Source organism: Cinclus cinclus, chromosome 30, assembly GCF_963662255.1.
Source record: "Cinclus cinclus chromosome 30, bCinCin1.1, whole genome shotgun sequence".
NCBI lineage: Eukaryota > Metazoa > Chordata > Aves > Passeriformes > Cinclidae > Cinclus > Cinclus cinclus.
Window position 1 is genome coordinate 1,216,330 of NC_085075.1, and position 18,116 is coordinate 1,234,445.

The 18,116-nt window shown below is 52.8% G+C and overlaps 1 protein-coding gene across 1 annotated transcript; it reads left to right on the plus strand.

Annotated features, from left to right (window-relative positions):
- The first annotated feature begins 10,144 nt into the window (after window positions 1-10,144).
- Window positions 10,145-14,432, plus strand: AQP2 (aquaporin 2). The gene is made up of 4 exons (XM_062511071.1): window positions 10,145-10,510; window positions 12,364-12,528; window positions 13,247-13,327; window positions 14,217-14,432. Exons 1-4 carry the CDS (start codon window positions 10,145-10,147, stop codon window positions 14,430-14,432), a joined length of 828 nt encoding a protein of 275 aa, XP_062367055.1.
- The last annotated feature ends 3,684 nt before the right edge of the window (window positions 14,433-18,116 follow it).

Here is an 18,116-nt window from a genome sequence, read left to right on the forward strand (position 1 = left end):
GATTAACATGCAGCTAAGAACATCAGGGAATGCACAGAGAGGGGTTTGGAGGATGAAAGAAATGAAAACCTCCTTGTCCTTGAGGGACAGAGCCCCTCAGCCAAGGAGCTCCCCAGGGCTGTCAGCCTTGGAGCTTCATCTCCATGAGAGATGGAAACCCGGATAGGACAAGGGAGAATGGTTTTAAACTAAACCAGGAAAGATTTAGATTGGATGTGAGGAAGGAATTCCTCCCTGTGAGGGTGGTGAGGTCCTGGAATAGATTTCCCAGAGCAGCTGGGGCTGCCCCACCCCTGGAAGTGTCCAAGGCTGGGTTGGAGGGACTTGGAGCAGCCTGGGACACTGGGAGGTGTCCCTGCCCTGAGACTGGATAGGCTTTAAGGTCCCTTCCCACTTAGCCACTCCATGATCCCCTGCTCCCATCTCCCTTCCCAGCCAGCTCCTGCCTCTTGGCCTTCACCTAGTGCCCACCAGAAATGTCCCCTCCTTCCTTCCCAGGATGTTCCTGAAGGATGGGACAACACTCCCTAAAGCCACAGGAGAAGGAGCTAGATGGACCCTTTGGGATGGGAATGTTCTCCTGGGTTTCTGCACTCAGGCCTGGAGAGCTCCTGCTGATGCCTGAGCTGGAACCAAACCCTGCTTCCAGCACCCCCTTTATGCCTCCAGTTTTCCATTGCCTGGAGGGAAATCCCACAAACTGAGCTGTCCCCCTGATCTTGGGCTCCCAGCTGCCAGAGAACAGTAATTATAACCCTGAGCAGGCCACTTTAATTAACGAGGGCTTGGCTTGCTGTGGTGAGGAGCAGCAGCTGAGGAAGCTCCTGGTTTGTCCCTGCATTTTGCCTTGGGACCAAGGCAATGGCAGGGTTTGGGTGTTTGGAGAAATTTGGGCCTGGTTTATTTGTTTAAACACCTCCAGAGCTGTGGTGTGAGATTTCCATGGATCACAGGGGACAGTGGAAACACAAGAGAACAAACGGAAGCGAAATCCGTGATGCCACGTCAGAGCGGAGCAGCTCGATGCGCTCCTGAGCAAACACTGAAATCCAGCCTGGCTCTGCCCAGGATTAAATGGTGCAGCTCTCAGGCCTTGGCAGCCGTTCCCTGCCCGCTGCCAGCAGAGCCTGTCCTGCCCCCGGGTGCAGCAAGGGCTGCTGGAGGGCAGGAATTGCACAAGAACTCCAAGTCCTGGCTGGGAGGGGGAGCAGAACAGGTTTGGGGACACTCGGAGCGACACCTTCGCGCCACTGAACAGCTCTGAACTGCTGTGAAGGGACTTTATATAACACAGCCAGGGATGGCCATGGGATGTTTGACATTCTTCCTGCTTCAGGAGTGACTATGGTGGTGACATGGCTGAGTCATGCCCAGCAGAGGAGATGGAGGAAGGACTTGGATGATCCTTGTGGGTCCTTTCCAACTCAGGATATTCCAGGTTCTGTGGTTCCAGAGCCCAAATTTCCAGCAATTGGTTCAAAATCCAGGTTTGCTGGTATTCTCCTGGAAAGATCCTCTGTCTTTGCCCTGGAATCCCAAATTTAGAAGTAAGGGCATTTCCCATCTGGCCTAAGGATGTCCCAGGAACAGAACTGTAGAATCAGGAAATCCTGGAATGGTTTGGATTGGAAAGGACCAGGGCAGGGGGTCCTCCCACTATCCCAGGTTGCTCCAAACCCCCTCCAACCTGGCCTTGGACACTTCCAGGGATGGGGCAGCCACAGCTGCTCTTGGAAATCCATTCCAGGACCTCTCTACCCTCACAAGGAAGAATTTGTTCCCAGTATCTGAACCTCTCCAGGCTTTTGCAGCAGTTTGTAAACCAAGCCCATGTCTGATGTCTCCCTGACCTTCATCCCCAGGACACAAGGACCTCGCTTTCCTCCTTTGTGTGGCTCCAGACACCCCAAAATCCATTTCCTTCTTCTCTTTCCTCCATAAACCCCACATTTCCCATGACATCCCTGCACTCACATCCTTGCTGGGTCAGGAATCTCTGCCTGGAAAGCACCTTCAGCTCCTAAATGGTGGAAGATTTCTTTTCCCCTGTTCCACCACAAGGTAACTGCTCCATCCCTCCCAGGACAGACCCGGGGCTGCCCCCAACTCTCCCTGTCCCATGTTGGGACCTTTATACACCACACCTCCAGGCAGAATTTTTAGTCTTAGTTTGTATTCTTTGTGTGGATTTTCCCAGGTTTTGGGGTACAGTAAAGCTCCTCCACCCCCAGCGAGACCCAGCCCCTCTTGTATTCCACAGCAGCAGATTCACAAGCTCAACTGGAGCAGCAAAATTAAATTCTGAGCTCCCTGGGCAGCTCTGTCCCCACCCAGGGGAAGATTTCAGAACTTTCCTCACACTGGACTGGCTGGCACAACCTCAGGGAGCTGCCAGCGCTCCCCAAGCCTCAGCACAGCTCAGAGAGGCAAAGCAAATCGCAGTGACAGCAGGGCCAAATCCCATCAGCACGGGCACGGGCAAGGGAGGAAATCAGAGCCACAGCCCAGATTTAGAAATAAAACTCCTCCAAAAGTCTCTGTACCGTGGCAGGAGGGCAAATCCCAACCCAGGCCAGACCACACCCAAACCCCACTGAAATCCAGCCAGCACAACAAAAACATCCCACTCTGAACCTTCACCCTCCCCTTTCTCCTCCACAGTGGGAAGGAGACAGAGACTTTACAAAAACCACTCTGGAATTCTCTCTGTTTCAGCTCTGGCGTTGAGGAGGAATCTGAGAAGGGCTGGGGAGAAGGAGAAGGAGAAGGAGAAGGAGAAGGAGAAGGAGAAGGAGAAGGAGAAGGAGAAGGAGAAGGAGAAGGAGAAGGAGAAGGAGAAGGAGAAGGAGAAGGAGAAGGAGAAGGAGAAGGAGAGACATGGAGGATGGAAAGTGAAAGAGGTGATGAAAATAGATGGAAGGAGGAAAGAGAAATGGACCTTCCACTGAGAATTGAAAAGCAAGAGGTTGGATCTCCTGTCTGCACCTCCTGTGTAAAAACAGAAGTTTTGGGAGCAGTTTTGGAGCCTGTCCCAGCTGTTTATGACACTGCAGAATCTGTGCTGGTGGGAAGAGTTGCAACCAACCCTGATGGTTGTGGAGGCCTTTCCATGGGGGTATCCAGCCTGTGGAGCTGTTCTGCCCTTTTCCCTGTTTTCCCACCATCCCAGACTCAATCTCCATGGGAAGAAGCTTCCTGAAACAATGTAGGAATCATGAGAAGCGTAAGGGTTTCATTTGCTGTGTCTGGAGGTTGCCAGAGCAGCTCCCAGAGGCAGCTTGGTGGGATGGAATTCTGGGAATTCATCACAAGCTCCCAACCTTGCTCCTGATGCTGTCCTAGAGCCCAGGAATGGCTTCCAGTCCTTCCAGCCCAGGAGGGACAGATCCAGGCAGGAGGCAGCTGCTGGATGTCCACAGAAACCATCCCTGTCCTCCTGGCTCTGGACCAACCCTGGCCCAGCAGCTGCTCTGCGACTTCCCTGGATCCCATCCAGGGTGGGATTGACCTTCAGTGATCAGCTGGTCCTGCATAAACTCCACTGGACTCAGGAGCACAGCACTGGGAATGCTGGGGCTGCCAGAGCCCAGCTCCACACCCAGATCCCAGCTCTGCACTCAGATCCCAGTCCAAAATCCACACCCAGATCTCAACTCCAACACCTAGATTCCAACTCCATACCCAGATGCCAGCTCCATACCCAGATTCCAACTCCATACCCAGATCCCAACTCCATACCCAGATCCCACTCTGCACTGCCCCAAAGCAGAAGAGGCAGAAGCAGCTTCTTATTCAGAAATTGATTTGAAAATGTTCCATGTAAAGGCCAAGAGGGATTTGGTGCAATTCAGTTTTGCCTCCAGCTTCCTCTGATTGCTGCATCTCAGCCTGAAAATTATCCTCGTTTTTTTTTCTCCTGTGGACTCCAAAGTTCCCTGCCCTGCGTCTGCTGTGTCTGGCTCATGAGGGCCATGGGCTGACCTTGGGCTCAGGTGAGAGAAACCTTTTTATTTTCCCTCAATCCCAGCTAGCTTTTAGAGGGATTGTTGGAAATAACCCTCTTCTTTCCCTGCCCATCCCTGCACCTTCTCACCAGGAGCAGCTCCACAAGAAAAGCACTGGCACAGGGATAATGTGCAGGAAACAGGACAGGAGGGGACAGGGAATGAGAATAAGAACCTTGGATCCCCAGGGCTGGAGGGGACAGGAACAAGGGGCTCCACGTGTCAGATCAGGAGGAGACATGGGACATCATTCCCAGAGCCACCACCAGGACCAATTCCCAGCAGCATCCTGTTCTTAATTCTCTTTTTTAACTCCAGGGTCACCTGGAGCTGGCATCTCCCAGAGCTCATTCCCTTCCAGCCCATGGCCCTGGATTACTGAGATTTACATAAAATGAGGAAAGCCAAGCTCAGCCCAGCACTGCCCCGTGTCACTGCTCGGTGTCACCACAGGATGTCACAGCCACTCCCAGGTCCCACCCGCAGCACTGGGGCTCTCTGAGGCGTTTGGTTGTGCAAACAAACCTTGGTGGAGAAGAGCCGAGCTCTCCTGCCCAGCTCCGTCACCAGGGTCATGTCCCACTCTCCCTGCCCCTCACCAATGTCACATTCCTGCCAGGACAGGTGGCAAAGAGCTTCCAGCACCTGGCGAGGCCATGGGGGCTCCATCACTTGGGAACCTGCTGGTTTCTGGATGTTCTGGAGTCTGGCTGGAGTTGTTTCGTGGGTTTGAGAGAAAAGCACTCATTATTGTCCTATAAATGTTTATATGTCCTGGTCTGAACTTCAGCACCCAGACATGGGAAGAACATTCTCCTTTCTGCCCTCCCTTAGGTGGGACTGAAGGGAAGTCCCAGCTTCCATCTCTGATGTCACAGGATGTTGGGAATGGCCAAATCCCTGAGGAGCTGTAGCTGTCTTATCCCTAGGAGTGTCCAAGGCCTGGTTGGAGGGGCTTGGAGCAACCTGGAGTAGAGGATGTGTCCCTGCCCATGGCACAGGTGGGACAGGATGCCTTAAAGGTCTTTTCCAACCCAAACTGTTCCATGATTCCTGCTGGGCCAGAAGGTATCCACAGCCACAGGAATGTCCTGATTCCAACAGGATCCACAGCCTGGCTCTGGCAGCACCAGTCTTGCTGTCTGCCTGCACTAAAGCCCAGGCAAACATTCAGGACTGAACTTGCAAGTCCTTGAGATGGGACAAAGAAACCAAGCAAAGCCTTTCAGGCTGGTTCTGCTCATGGCCCTCGCCCAAGGTTCCTTCGGGAGGCACTGGAGGGAATCGGGGCTGCAATAATCCCTGAGCCTCCCTAAGGAACAACAAACACAGCCAGAGTCAACGGAAGCTTTGTGTGAAAAGGGATTTAGGACTCAGCCTGAAAGGCAGAGAAGGCGGGGAACCTTTCCCTACTTTGCTTCCCGGGGTGAACATCCTTTGGATGGAATTGGGCAGTGGGAGAAAATCCCTTCTCCTGATGGTCACCAAAAGGGATCTTAACCCCCTCCCTGGCTGTACCACAGCTCCCTGCTGGAGAGGGACTGGAGATGAGGGATGGAAGGACAGGACACAGGGAAAGGCTTCCCACTGCAGAGGGCAGGGTTAGGTGGGATATTGGGATGGGATTCTCCCTGTGAGGGTGGGGAGGCCTGGGATGGATTTCCCAGAGCAGCTGTGGCTGCCCCATCCCTGGAGGTGTCCAAGGTTGGCCTGGGTTTAGAGCAGCCTGGGACAGTGGGAGGTGTCCTGCTTACGGCAGGCAGTTGGCATTCAATGATCTTTAATATCCTTTCCAACTCAAACCAGTCTGGAATCAGGCAGCAGGAGCCAAATCCTGAAAAAACCCAGACTGGGGGAAAGACCTGTGTTTGGTCTTGTCCCTGCTGAGGGACCCCCACTCACAGCCCCTCCTGTCTGGGAAATGCCCACCATGGTCAGGACATCCAGAGTGCAAAAACTGGAAACAAACTTCTGCTGCTGCTGCTCCAGTTCCCAGATGGAAGCCAGGCTGAGGGGTTTGTGCCCCTGCTGATCCCAAAACTGAGTCCAATCCTTCATTCCCATCTGCTCCCCAAGCACATGGCTGCCACTCCCCGCACTCTGCTGGGGAACAGGATGGGACCAAAGGCTTCAGCACGTCCATTTTTCCAGGCAGCCAAGAGAGAACCTCAACCAAGAACAGAGTTTGTCACAATGCAATTAAATTTTTTTCTTTTAAGGGCTGCTCCTGGAGAACTCTCCAGAAGAGGATTTCAGTTTTACCCATTCCAGTTTCACCTATTCCAGTTTTCCCCTTCCTTTGGGGACAGAAATCTTGCATTTCAAGGAACAGCAGAACCGAAACCATCGAAGTTTGTACAATTTTTTCTCCTAAGCCTTATTCCAGCAGTGGATTATCTGGTGTCCAATGAAAAGGGCATTTTCTGCCACGGGAAGCAGCAGTTCAGGCTGTCTTAGAGGATGGGGAGCTGCCTGCAGGTGCTTCCTGCTCCCAGAAAAGAGCATAAAACGGGATTTCCAGCGGGGTCTGGGCAGTGCATGGGACACCTGTGACAGATCAGATCCAAGCAGGAAAACTGAGCATTGTTTATGCAATAAGTGTTTCTGTGGCTCCGAGGTATTTCAGATGGAATGGAGATACCTCGGGATGTTTATACTTTCCTGGAAGCCAGGGGAGCAGAGATATCAGGGCCATCTAAAGCACTGGAGGAGCTCCTGTTGTGCAAGAGCCATTCCCTGCCTTGCAAAACGTTCTTCAAAAGGTGGCACCTTCAAAACATTCTCCGAAATGTGGCCTTGGCTGCTGCACCAGCTCGGGGTTCCAAACATGGGGTTCAAAATGGGATTCAAACACGGGGTTCAAACACAGGGTTTAAACATGGGCTCCAAACACGGGGTTCCAAACATGGGGTTCCAAACACGGGGTTTCAAACACGGGGTTCCAAACATGGGGTTCAAACATGGGCTCCAAACACAGGGTTCCAAACACGGGGTTCCAAACATGGGGTTCCAAACATATGGTTTCAAACATGGGGTTCTAAACATGGGGTTCAAACACGGGGTTCAGACATGGGGTTCAAACATGGGGGCTCCAAACGTGGGCACCACCACAGGGTTCCAAGCCCGGGGTTCCAACATGAGGCACCAACACAGGCACTAACATGAGGCACCAGCTCAAGGAATCCACACAGGGCAACATCAAGGGATTCCAAACATGAGGTTCCAACATGGGACATGAGCACAGGGTATCCACGTGGGCTCGAACATGGGCACTAACACAGGGTTCCAAACATGGGGCTCAAACCCGACGCATCCACATAAGCACCAACACAAGGTTCCAAACATGGGCACTAACACAGGCCACCAAAATGGGGTGTTCCAAACACAGGACACAGAGATGAGGCAGCAACACAGGGTTTAAACACGAGCCACCAGCACAGAGCACCAACATGGTGTTCCAAACATGAGACATGAACGTGGGGCTCCAACACAGGGCTCCAGCATGAGGCACCCACATGGGTTCCAACTCTCTGCAGATGCCAACCTGCTCCTCGAGATCATTAAATTTGCACTTGGTCCCAGGGAGGGCTGATAACACCATCACACTCCAGGGGCTGGGGTTAACTGGTAAAATAATGCACTTTCCCAAACTCCTTGGATTCCCTGCATTCCTGGAATGTTCCTGGCTGCTCCCAAAGCAGCAGCACACCTAGGGTGAGGTGGAAAGCCATGTTTCCATCACCTCGAGCAGCTCCAGGATCCCCTCCTAGACACAAGCACAGATTCAACAGCCCATTCCCAACCCTTCAGCCTGTGGGCTCTCCCGTTTTTCCCAGGCATGGGCAGTGCCCAGCTGTGGCACTGCCAGGAAACCCTGGCTCTGCCACTGACTCAGTGCCTGGAGACAGAAGGGTCTGGTTTTGTGCCATGGATGGATTCCTCTGTAAAACCAGTGGAATTCCAGTACTGGAGGTCTCTGGGCAAAGCTGGGATGGGCTGTTCTTGCTGGAAAACACCATCTCCCAGCAAATGCCATAAACACCATGACAGCCAGTCTCAAAATGCAGCTCTGACCCTTTCCCCACAGCCCAGAACCACAGGAGCCCCCCAGCCACAGCACAGCTCCAAGCTCAAAACAAACATCTCCAATTTCAGCACCGACATCTCCAAGTCCAGTACAAGCAAGCTGCAATGAGTTTTGCATCTCCAGACAAAAGTCAGGACCCATGACATTGGACTTTTAAGTTGCTCAGAACTAATCCTGCTGACTTCTCTTTCCTTTTAATTAACTGAGACATCACCACGCTCCCCAAGAGTAACCACTAATCAGGCAGGGTATGAGCTCCAGTAATTACCCGGATTTGCTCTCCATCCTCCCTGCAGTAATTGCAGCCCTGAGTAATTCCTGCCCTGAGTAGGGCTGAGCCCTGTGCCAGGCATGTGGAGCATGAGCCTGGCCAGGACCACAATCCTGAGGCTCAACAGCACCCATATCCTTTTAGCCCCCAAACCTGTTTTATGGGACTGACTCCACTGATGGAAAAGCTCTGGCTGGAGGGATGTCAGGGCAGGACACAGTCCAAGGGGAAGATTTTCAGAGGAAAAGGTTTTATTGGACCACAGTCCCACCTTGTTCAGACTCAGCCATGGGCTGGATTTGTTTTTCCCACAGTCCCTCACTTGTTAAGAGCAATATTCCCACAAACCTTTTCTTAGAGGGAAGAAAGGGGAGAGGGAGAGGGGAGAGGGGAGAGGGAAAGAGAAAGGAAAAGGGGGAGAGAGGAGGAGCAAGGAAGGGAGAGAAGAAGGGAGAAGGGGGAAGACAAGAATGTCAGTTCCATTGGAAGGGAACTGCATCCATTGCATCCACTGCAACTCCATTGCATCCATCCTCTGCTCCCCCTGGGAGCTCTGCTCCCCACCTGCCATGGAGAAAAGAACCTTCACAGATCCCTGTGGGTCCCTCCCAACCTGGGATATCCCATCATTCCATGAATAATTCCAGCAATATGGAGCATTTACCATCAGTCCCATGGCACTTGCACAGCTACTATGGAAGGGAAAAATAATCTATTTATTATAGAGCAAGAGGCTTTGTTAGAGCCCAAAAATGGACACTTGGTCTTGATGCTCTGCATCCCTCTGATATAAAATGGTCCCACCACAGAGTTGGCTCTGGAGAGGAAAAAACAGCCACCAACCCCAATGACAAGGCAAGGAAAAGGTTTTACAGGCATCCCTCAGGAATGGGAAATGGAGAAAAGGGAAAAGAAACTTCCTGGGTAAGGAGCAGATGGGAAGAACCAAATCCCAGAGAAGAAATTCTCACTCTGGGACTGACACCAAGAACTAAAAAGGACGTTTCTGAAAAGCTGAGTTGGCCAAAATGGCCATAATTAGGGCACAGGTGCACCAGCCTTGGGGTCATATTTTCACATGGGAATTTCTGACAGTCTTTGCTTTGGGAGTGGTTCCCCCTTTTCTGGGTAGGAAATCTGCGCCCAGGCTGCAAAATTCAGGTACTCTGAGGAACTGAGCTGTAAAGAATCACTTTTGTGCCTCCCCTGCACTCACTTTTCATGGAATCATGCAATATCCATGGTTGGAGGGGACCCTCAAGGGTCCTGGCCCTGCACGGAACACCCTCAGGAATCTCTCCATGTTCTGGGATTTTTCTGGTCATTAAATCACAGCCCATGGCCTGATTTTTGAGACAACATGACCTCAGCTCCAGTTCCACAGACTCCCATTGCTTCCTGCCCTTTCCATGCTCCTGTGTCTGGGGATCGTTTCCAGATAAAGAAGGCCAGGAGAAAGGGAGCAGGAGAAAGAGGGCAGGAGAAAGGGAGAAGTCCTTGCCAGCCCTGCTGGAAGCTGATACATGACCTCCCGAGGGTGGCGAGCTCTGCATTCCCCAGCTTTAATAGAAGGGGCAGGATCTGATGTTCCCTCAGCTGGAACACAGAAGGAAAAACACATCAGATTTCCTGGGACCAGGATCCCATCCCCTTCAGCAGCTGATCCTGTGCGCCCCCCCCCCCACCTCCAGATATATAAATGATGTCCCAGGTCATCCTCGGGGACACAGCAGGAGGAGGGCACCGAGAACGCTCTGGGTGGGATCGTTCCTGGGAGCCCCCATGATGTGGGAGCTGCGCTCCATCGCCTTCACCAGGGCTGTCTTCGCAGAATTCCTGGCCACTTTGGTCTTCGTCCTCTTCGGCCTCGGCTCTGCCCTGAACTGGCCCTCGGCGCCGGCCCCGAGCACCCTGCAGATCGCGCTGGCCTTCGGGCTGGCCATCGGGACCCTGGTGCAAGCCCTGGGCCACGTCAGCGGCGCTCACATCAACCCGGCCGTGACCCTGGGCTGCCTGCTGGGCTCGCAGCTCTCGCTGCTCCGTGCCCTGTTCTACGTGGTGGCCCAGCTGCTGGGGGGGGTGGTGGGCGCTGCCATCCTGCACCAGATCACCCCGGCAGACTCACGGGAGGGCTTGGCCCTCAACAAGGTGAGGCTTGGGGACACTGGGCAGGGTCTTTGGGAAGGCTCGGGGGTGGGAGGAAGGGGCTTGTGGCCAGCAAAGACCCTCTGGTATCAGCAAAGAAGAATCTGAATGCCACAGCTCAGCACCCTGCTGCTCCAAGGGTCCTGCCAGGAGCAGGGATGAAGGCAGGACTCATCTTCCTCCTCTGGTTTTAGGGCTAAACTTTCATTTTTAGGGAATTTTAGGAAATCCCTTTTAGGGGATTTAGGAAATTTTGGATTTAGGAAATCCCTTTAGGGCTAAAATTTTCCTGAGGTAAATCAAGTATTTCCCATTGAGCCACTTCTTCCACCTGGGAAATCTTTCCTCTTTTCATATCGGTGCCAAAATGCCCCCTGTTTTTAGGGCTAAAGCCAGAGGAAAGATCCAGCTGGCTCCCCTGGAGTCACAACCATCTCATTTTTACCTGGGGCTCTACTGGGGGGCATGTCTGGGGATTCTGGGGGTCCCAGGGGTTTAAGGAAAGACACATCCAAAATACGATCTCTGTATTCCTTTTGTCCCAGGCTCATCCCACTTTCCCCTCTGGTGTGGGTACAGGCAGCCTTTTCCTGGCTCTGCTTTGGCAAAGCCACAATTTCCAGGTTGCTGAAGTGGTGGGAAGAGGAGAAATTTGGGTCTAAATCTCAGATTTTCATTAGATTCAGCTCATTGCTGCCCATTGTGATGGGATGGTCACACCAGATCCAGCTGGTTCCTCCCAAAACCCAGCACATGGATTCTCTAAAGCTTCACAAGGAATCCCAGGCTGGTTTCAGACAGGGAAAAAATAAAAAGCCAGGGAAGCTTAGGAAGCCATGGGGGATTCTCCAATGGTATCCTGGCTTCCAACACCCCTTCCCAATTTCTGCACATAACAACAGGAGGGGGAAAAGGAATTGAAACCCAGGGATTCAGTGTCCCCTCTCCAGTGTCCACTGTCACCATCCCAGGTGGGCACAGGCACCTGCCAGGATCAACATCACCCAAACCCAGCAGAGGCAGGGGAGGAGCAGGGAGCTGGGCTGGGAAGCAGCACATGGAAATCACCTTTCCCACAGCAGGAAGACACTGCCAGAGTGATTAGGAGGGTTAAAAAGAGGGATTGTGGTTTAATCTGAACAAGGGCATTTAGGCTGGTAATGACCAAGGGTAATAAAAGCAGGAGGTTTAAGGGAGATTCAGACTGGTCCAGCTTGGTTGGTTTACAGCTTAAACCACCTAAAAGTGGGAACTGGGGATTTCAAGAAGGTTTTTTCCCCTGTGGACTGTTCATCATGTGGCTGCCTGCACAGATTATCCCTGTGCATAAAAAGGGACAGGAATATTGGGGAGGAGAATGAGGAAGATCTCGCTCTGGAGCTTGGGCAGGAGGGCAGTTAGGACCTTGCTGGGATCACCAAGTGATGGGTATAGGATTTAGGGGGACACAGGGAAAGAAGGGACTGAGTTGGAGGAGAGGGGGTGCAGCCAGGGACAGCTCCAGATCAGACATGACAAATTCTCTGAGTCAAAAAAGTGGGGAACTGGATTTTTTTTCTTTTTTCATGCTAAAATACTTCTTTTCAATGTCTTCAAAACTTGTAAACTTTTCCAAAAGGCATTTTGAGTATGAGGAAAAGAAAAAAAAAGGAAAAAATAAAGTGACAATAAAATTTCCTATTCCCTGAGAGGTCAATCAAGCATTTCCCATTGAGCCACTTCTACCTGAAATTTTTTTTTCTGACTGGTGCCAAAAATCTCCCATTTCTTTTGGCTCCCCCAGATTTTTGATTCATCTCCCATATTCCCATCCCCTCACAGAACTCAGCCCTGGAATATTTTTCCTCCCATTCCAGCTGCACAATGAGACCACGACGGGGCAGGCAGTGACAGTGGAGCTGTTCCTCACCTTCCAGCTGGTCCTGTGTGTCTTTGCTTCCACAGACGAGCGGCGTGAGGACAACCTGGGCTCCCCTGCCCTCTCCATTGGCCTCTCCGTGGCTGTGGGGCACCTCCTCGGGGTGAGTGGATGAGCCAAAACTTGGTGGTACTTTTGGGGTTCTTTCTTTGTTTTTGCCTGAAGTTGGTTTGGCTGCATCTTCAGGCTTCACAGGGGTTTGCAACCTGGGGTTTTTCAGTAGAGAGTGGGAAAAGTCCCACCAAAGCCATGGGAGAGCTGTGGCCTGAGCTCAGCTTTTATTTGGCATGAAAAACTTGATTTTCCTGGACTCTGCCTCTCCTCAGGTTCCATAGGGGGTTACAGGAATCCTTGGGATCTGGGCAGCTGGGGCTCTCGAGAGTATGCTGAGTCTGGCAAGTGTCTGGGATGGACACTCAGGGAAATCCCAGCTGGGTGGGTGATGGTCCAAAGCAGCCCCCACACCCAGTGCACACAGGAAATGCTGTTGGTCACAGCTCACCTTCCATCCTCAACATTCCACGAGCCCCTGTGGCCATGGGACTGTTCCTCTCTTGTCCTCAGAGGCACGAGAGGGAATTTTCTGCAGGACTGGGAGCTTGGGTTGCAGCACAGCAACACCACGCTGGGGACACACGAGCTCAGACACCTCACGGTGTTGACTCAGGTGGTGGCGGCTCCTGGAATCCCTTTTCCTGGAACAGGAATGCTGGAGGGTGAAGCAGCAGCTCAGGGGATGAATCACCCTAATGACACCCCAACATTTTTTAAAAAGTGGTAAAAGGGTTTAATGCTGACAGCGGCCGTGGTATTCCCGGCAGATCCGTTACACCGGCTGCTCCATGAACCCTGCCAGGTCCTTCGCCCCCGCTGTCGTCGTCGGAGACTTCAGCGACCACTGGGTGAGAACTTGGCTCTAGGGGTTGGGTTGGATGAGGCCCCAGAACTGCCAGTATTCCTTCAAACTCACCAAGCCAGACAAATTCCAGGCATTTCCATGCCAGCTCCCAGCTGGAGGAGAGATGGAGAGATTAGGAGCAGGAGGTGGGGCTGCTGGATGCTTAATTGGCTTTTCCAAACTGGGAGCATTGCAACAGGATCAGGGTGTGAGGTCTGTTGACATGACTTAGTGCATGGAACCCATGGAGCGTGGAGCTGTTGCCAGTCCTGGGGATCTTTCCTGTTCCTGGATATAGGAACACCTTTGGGAACACTCTCTGGTTCCCCAGAGAATGGCCGTGGCTCTGAGCCTGCCAGAGCTCCAGGAGCATTTTGGCAATGCTCTCAGGCAGAGGGTGGGATTGGTGGTGGTTGTCCCAAGAAGGACCAGAAGCTGGATTTTGAGGATCCTTGTGGATCCTTTCCAGCTCAGGAGATTCCATGATTTTATTGTTTTCATCTGCAAAGAGCCCAGCTGGAGGCAGAGCTGTGGTGGTTCCTGATGTGTTCCAAGGGTTTTGACCCAGGCTGGTACCTCCTCCTCCCCCAGCAATCCATAAGTGGGTAGGAAAATGCTCCTCCAGATGATGCCACATCACTCAGCACATTCACAATGGGCCTGTCATTAATGTAGAGTCTGAGCAAAGGGGGAATGGTGGAAGAGGATGGTTGGGAATATCCAGGCACTGGAGGGGAATTCGGACCCCAGCGATGGCCAAAGCAGAGCTGACTTGGTGTTTTGTTCCCAGGAAGGAATCCAAGCCCCTGGAATGCCCCTCAGAGATCCCAGTTCCTCCCCACCCTCCAAAGCCAGGCTGGGTTTTACTCACCCCACCCTTCTCTCCTCTCCAGGTGTTCTGGGTGGGTCCCCTGATTGGGGCTGCAGCAGCTTCCATCCTCTACAACTACGTCCTGTTCCCGCAGGCCAAAACCCTCTCGGAGCGCTTGGCCATTCTCAAGGGCTGCGAGCCTGAGCCGGACTGGGCCGAGCGTGAGGTCCGGCGGCGCCAGTCCGTGGAGCTGCACTCCCCCCAGACCCTGCCCAGGGGCATGTCTGAGAAGGTGTAGCCAAACCTCTCCCGGAGCCGAGAGAGGAGCTGCAAACGTCTGGCATGGTTTTAGTGCTCGTCCAGAGGAGCATTTCACCTCTCCCCTCTCTCCCTTCGTTTCTCCTGGGGCACTGATGTTGAATCCTCTCCCGGGGAGATGCTGTGCTAGTCCCACTCACCTCCTGTCCCCAGCTCTCCCCATGCCTGGGGGGTTTCTGATCTGGGGGAGAGCCAGTAAATCCCAACCCTGCAGGAACAAGGGATCTCCCCAGGATTCCCTCTTCCACGTCCCCTAGCAGGACACGGAGCTTGGCTGGGGTTGTTTCCTCCTGGAGAGCTCCAGAGCCTGAAGAGTGTTCATTACCCTGGGTGTGGAGGTTGCCACCCGATGCCTCATTGCTGCTGCACTCTGCTCCCATCTCGGGTCCCTGCTCGGTTCTTGGCTCACACACAGGAGCGGGAGCAGGAACGGGAGCATTCACTGTGAACCATGAGTGTCACACACAACAGGTTTTGCCGTGAAAGGGACCAAAGTGCCCCTTCCCTCCCGCCACGGACACAAAGGTGCTCCCACAGGCACTTTCCAGGGAAGATGGGACTGGAAGTGTGGCCATGAGTCCCTGCCGGCCCCACTGGGGAGCGCTTGCAAATTCTCTCTGCTGTGAAACGACAAGCCCGGGTTACAGCCCAACCTCATACCCACCTTGTTATTGGGCCAGGGTTGTCCTTCCTCTTTCTCCCTGGTTTTCCCTTCTTGCCTGTTCCTCTCAGACGCTCAGATCTCCTGAACACACAGAGGAAAAATTTCACACCCAACGTGTTTCAGGGGGGAATAATCAGAATCCTGGAATGGGTTGGATGGGAAGGAACCTCAAACCCCACCCAGTTCCACCCCCTGCCATGGGCAGGGACACTTCCCACTCTCCCAGGTTGCTCCAAGCCCCATCCAACCTGGCCTTGGACATTTCCAGGGATGGGGCAGCCACAGCTTCCCTGGAAAATCCATTCCAGGGCCTCCCCACCCTCACAGCCAGGAATTCGTCCTCATCTCCATCACTTGCTTCTCACATCCCTTTCTCATGGCTACATCACTCCAGACCCTCCAAACCCCACCCACCCCTTCCCTCTGCCCTGTCAGGACCTGGTCATGGTCCTCAGCCTGGCCAAGGAATTTGGCTTGGTCTTTGGGTGAATTTTGCTCTTTTAGCCATTGATTTAACCCCATTTCACTTGCACTGCCCCAAGTTCTCCATTCCCAGAGTGAATCCCAGCAGTGTCTCCAGCATTGTCCCATCGGTGTCAGCCCCACCAGGATTCCTCTGGAAAGGCTCTTCATGGGAATATTCAATGAGATTGGGCCCCATTCCAAATCATAAGAGATGATTTATGGATCATTCTGGAACTTTTCCCTCCCCCTGTTCTGACAGGACCCCCCCACCAAAGGATGCTCTTCTTTCTGCTCCCCAGACCCCATCCCCTCCTCCCATCAGATCCATCCTTGCCTTTCTCCCTGTGCTCTTCCTCAGCTCTTGGAGTGGCTGCTGCTGGAGGGATAAGGAGGGAGCCCAGCTCTGATCTGGCCCAGGCCAGGTGTTTATCCACATCCAATCCATGCAAACACCCCCAGAGGGCTTTGTCAAGGCAGCACTCCCAGCCCTGGTTTGATCCACCCAAAAACAGGGATTCTGCTTCCCTTTGCTCCTTGATGGTGAATTTGAATTTTAGCTCAGAAGAGGCTTCTCAAAAACTCCCTCTGTTCTCAGCAATGGCAATAAAATAATGTTTTAACCCCATCCCAGTGTCAAATTGTATTTCTGTTATCAAATGCTCACTTTTAAAAGTCGTATGGGGTTTTTAAAGGAAAATTAATCCATGCATGTGTGCAGGAAAATCCCAGCAGACTTTTCCAGATGTCACCCTAGGCATGTTCTGCTGTAGAAAAAGACACTGTTGAATTCAGCTATTTATTTAAATTAATGTTGGTGTGTTCAATGTCTCTTCTCCAGATCAAAGCATTTCATTTATTATTTACCTTCACAATATTTAAGTCTCACAGGCTTAATGTGAACCTGAGGTTTAATGTCTGATAATGGCTCTCCTCTTTCACATGAAGTGTTTTAAATCCCCTTTTACCCCTCGAGTTCAGACACAGGGATCAAATACTGACACACTTATGGAAAGCACTGACACATCTATGGTAAATAATAGATATAAAGTCCTATAAAGACACCTCTCCGACCCCAAACCCCTCAGCCAGGTGGTTGAAGCAGCCCCAATCTTCCTAGGAATACAAATTCACCTTCCCTGTGGAACTGTGTCTCTTCCCAAACTTGACCTGCCTGGAAACCACCCAGACATTCCAGATTTCACTGGGGAAGCTGGAATTGGAGGGCAGGATCAGGAACCCAGAGCTGCCACAGAGCAACCATAATCCTCCGTACACGGGCAGCACTTGGGGTGCCAGATGCCAAGGGAATTATTTGAGCCAGGAGTTGAAGCATTCCCATGTCCTCCCAAGACCACGAGGTTTTCCCCTTCTCCCACCTTGGGGTCAGGGATGGCCTCAGCTTTGGGCTGATCCTTCTGCAAAGCTGTGAAAATTCCGGAGCATTTTGCACACACCCACATCCCCTTCCTTGTCCTCGCTGCTTGGCTGCCATGTTCCTGGAACCATGGAATTGTTCAGGTTGGAAAATGCTTTGGAGACCATCGAGCCCAAGTGTTTCCCCAGTACTGCCAGGACCACCCCTCACCATGTCCCCAGGTGTCACAACTTTGAAATTCCCCCCAGGGATGGGATCCCACCCCTGCACTGAACAGCTGTGCCTGGTCTGGGAAACTCCTTCCATTGAGAGAATTTCCCCCAGTATCAAACTAAACCTCCCCTGGCCTAGCCTGAGGCTGTTCCCTCTCCTGTCCCTGTTCCCTGGGAGCAGAGCCCGATGCCCCCTGGCTGTCCCCTCCTGTCCAGGAGTTATGCAGAGTCAGAAGGTCTCTCCTGAGCCTCTTTTTCTCCTACTGAGCCCCCCAGGACCCTCAGGAGTTCTCCAGACCCTTCCCTGGTGCTCCAGCCCTGTCCCTGCTCCATTCCCACCCCTGCACATGCTCCAGCCCCTCGGGGTCTCTCTTGGCAGCAGAGCCCCAAAGGGACCCCAGGACTGGAAAGGCCTCAGCAAAGGGGCCGTGCCCTGGTCCTGCTCCCCCAAATTCTGATGCAACGTGTACTTAATCCCGAGGAATTCCCTCCTTTCCCCACTCCAGCTCCAGGAAGGAGCATTGCCACACCCACCCACTGATCCCTCACCTGTTGTAGGGACCCAAGAGCATCCAAATCCCTGCTCAAGGAATCTGGGAGAACCTGGGAGCACCGACATTGATCCCAGTGCCTGGAGGGTTTCTGTATCACGTGGGAAAATGGGAAACGACTGGGAGAACATGGAAGTGAAGTCATAGCCTGGAGAAGCCCAAACTCACCTGTACCAGCACAGGACAAACCCCTTCAGCCCCTGGTCACACCTGTGGGACAGGGAGGACAGAGCTCAGCCCAGGCTCACCTTGGTGGGGGACAGAGCTGAGTTCTCTGGCTGGAATTTCTTGGCCTGATCTTTCAAAATTCTCCCAGTCCCAATCCCAGGGGCTGCGTGAGCCCCCAGCAGTCACTTCCCTGCAGTGCCATGTACCTGGGATCAGGTACATCATTATT

What these genes read in the sequence shown, in the direction of transcription:
- AQP2 (XM_062511071.1), top strand. Translation starts at nt 10,145, where the DNA reads ATGATGTGGGAGCTGCGCTCCATCGCCTTCACCAGGGCTGTCTTCGCA. An exon ending in AGGGCTTGGCCCTCAACAAG is followed by an intron (nt 10,511 to 12,363) that starts GTGAGGCTTGGG and finishes CTCCCATTCCAG; the next exon opens with CTGCACAATGAGACCACGAC. An exon ending in GAGACTTCAGCGACCACTGG is followed by an intron (nt 13,328 to 14,216) that starts GTGAGAACTTGG and finishes TCTCCTCTCCAG; the next exon opens with GTGTTCTGGGTGGGTCCCCT.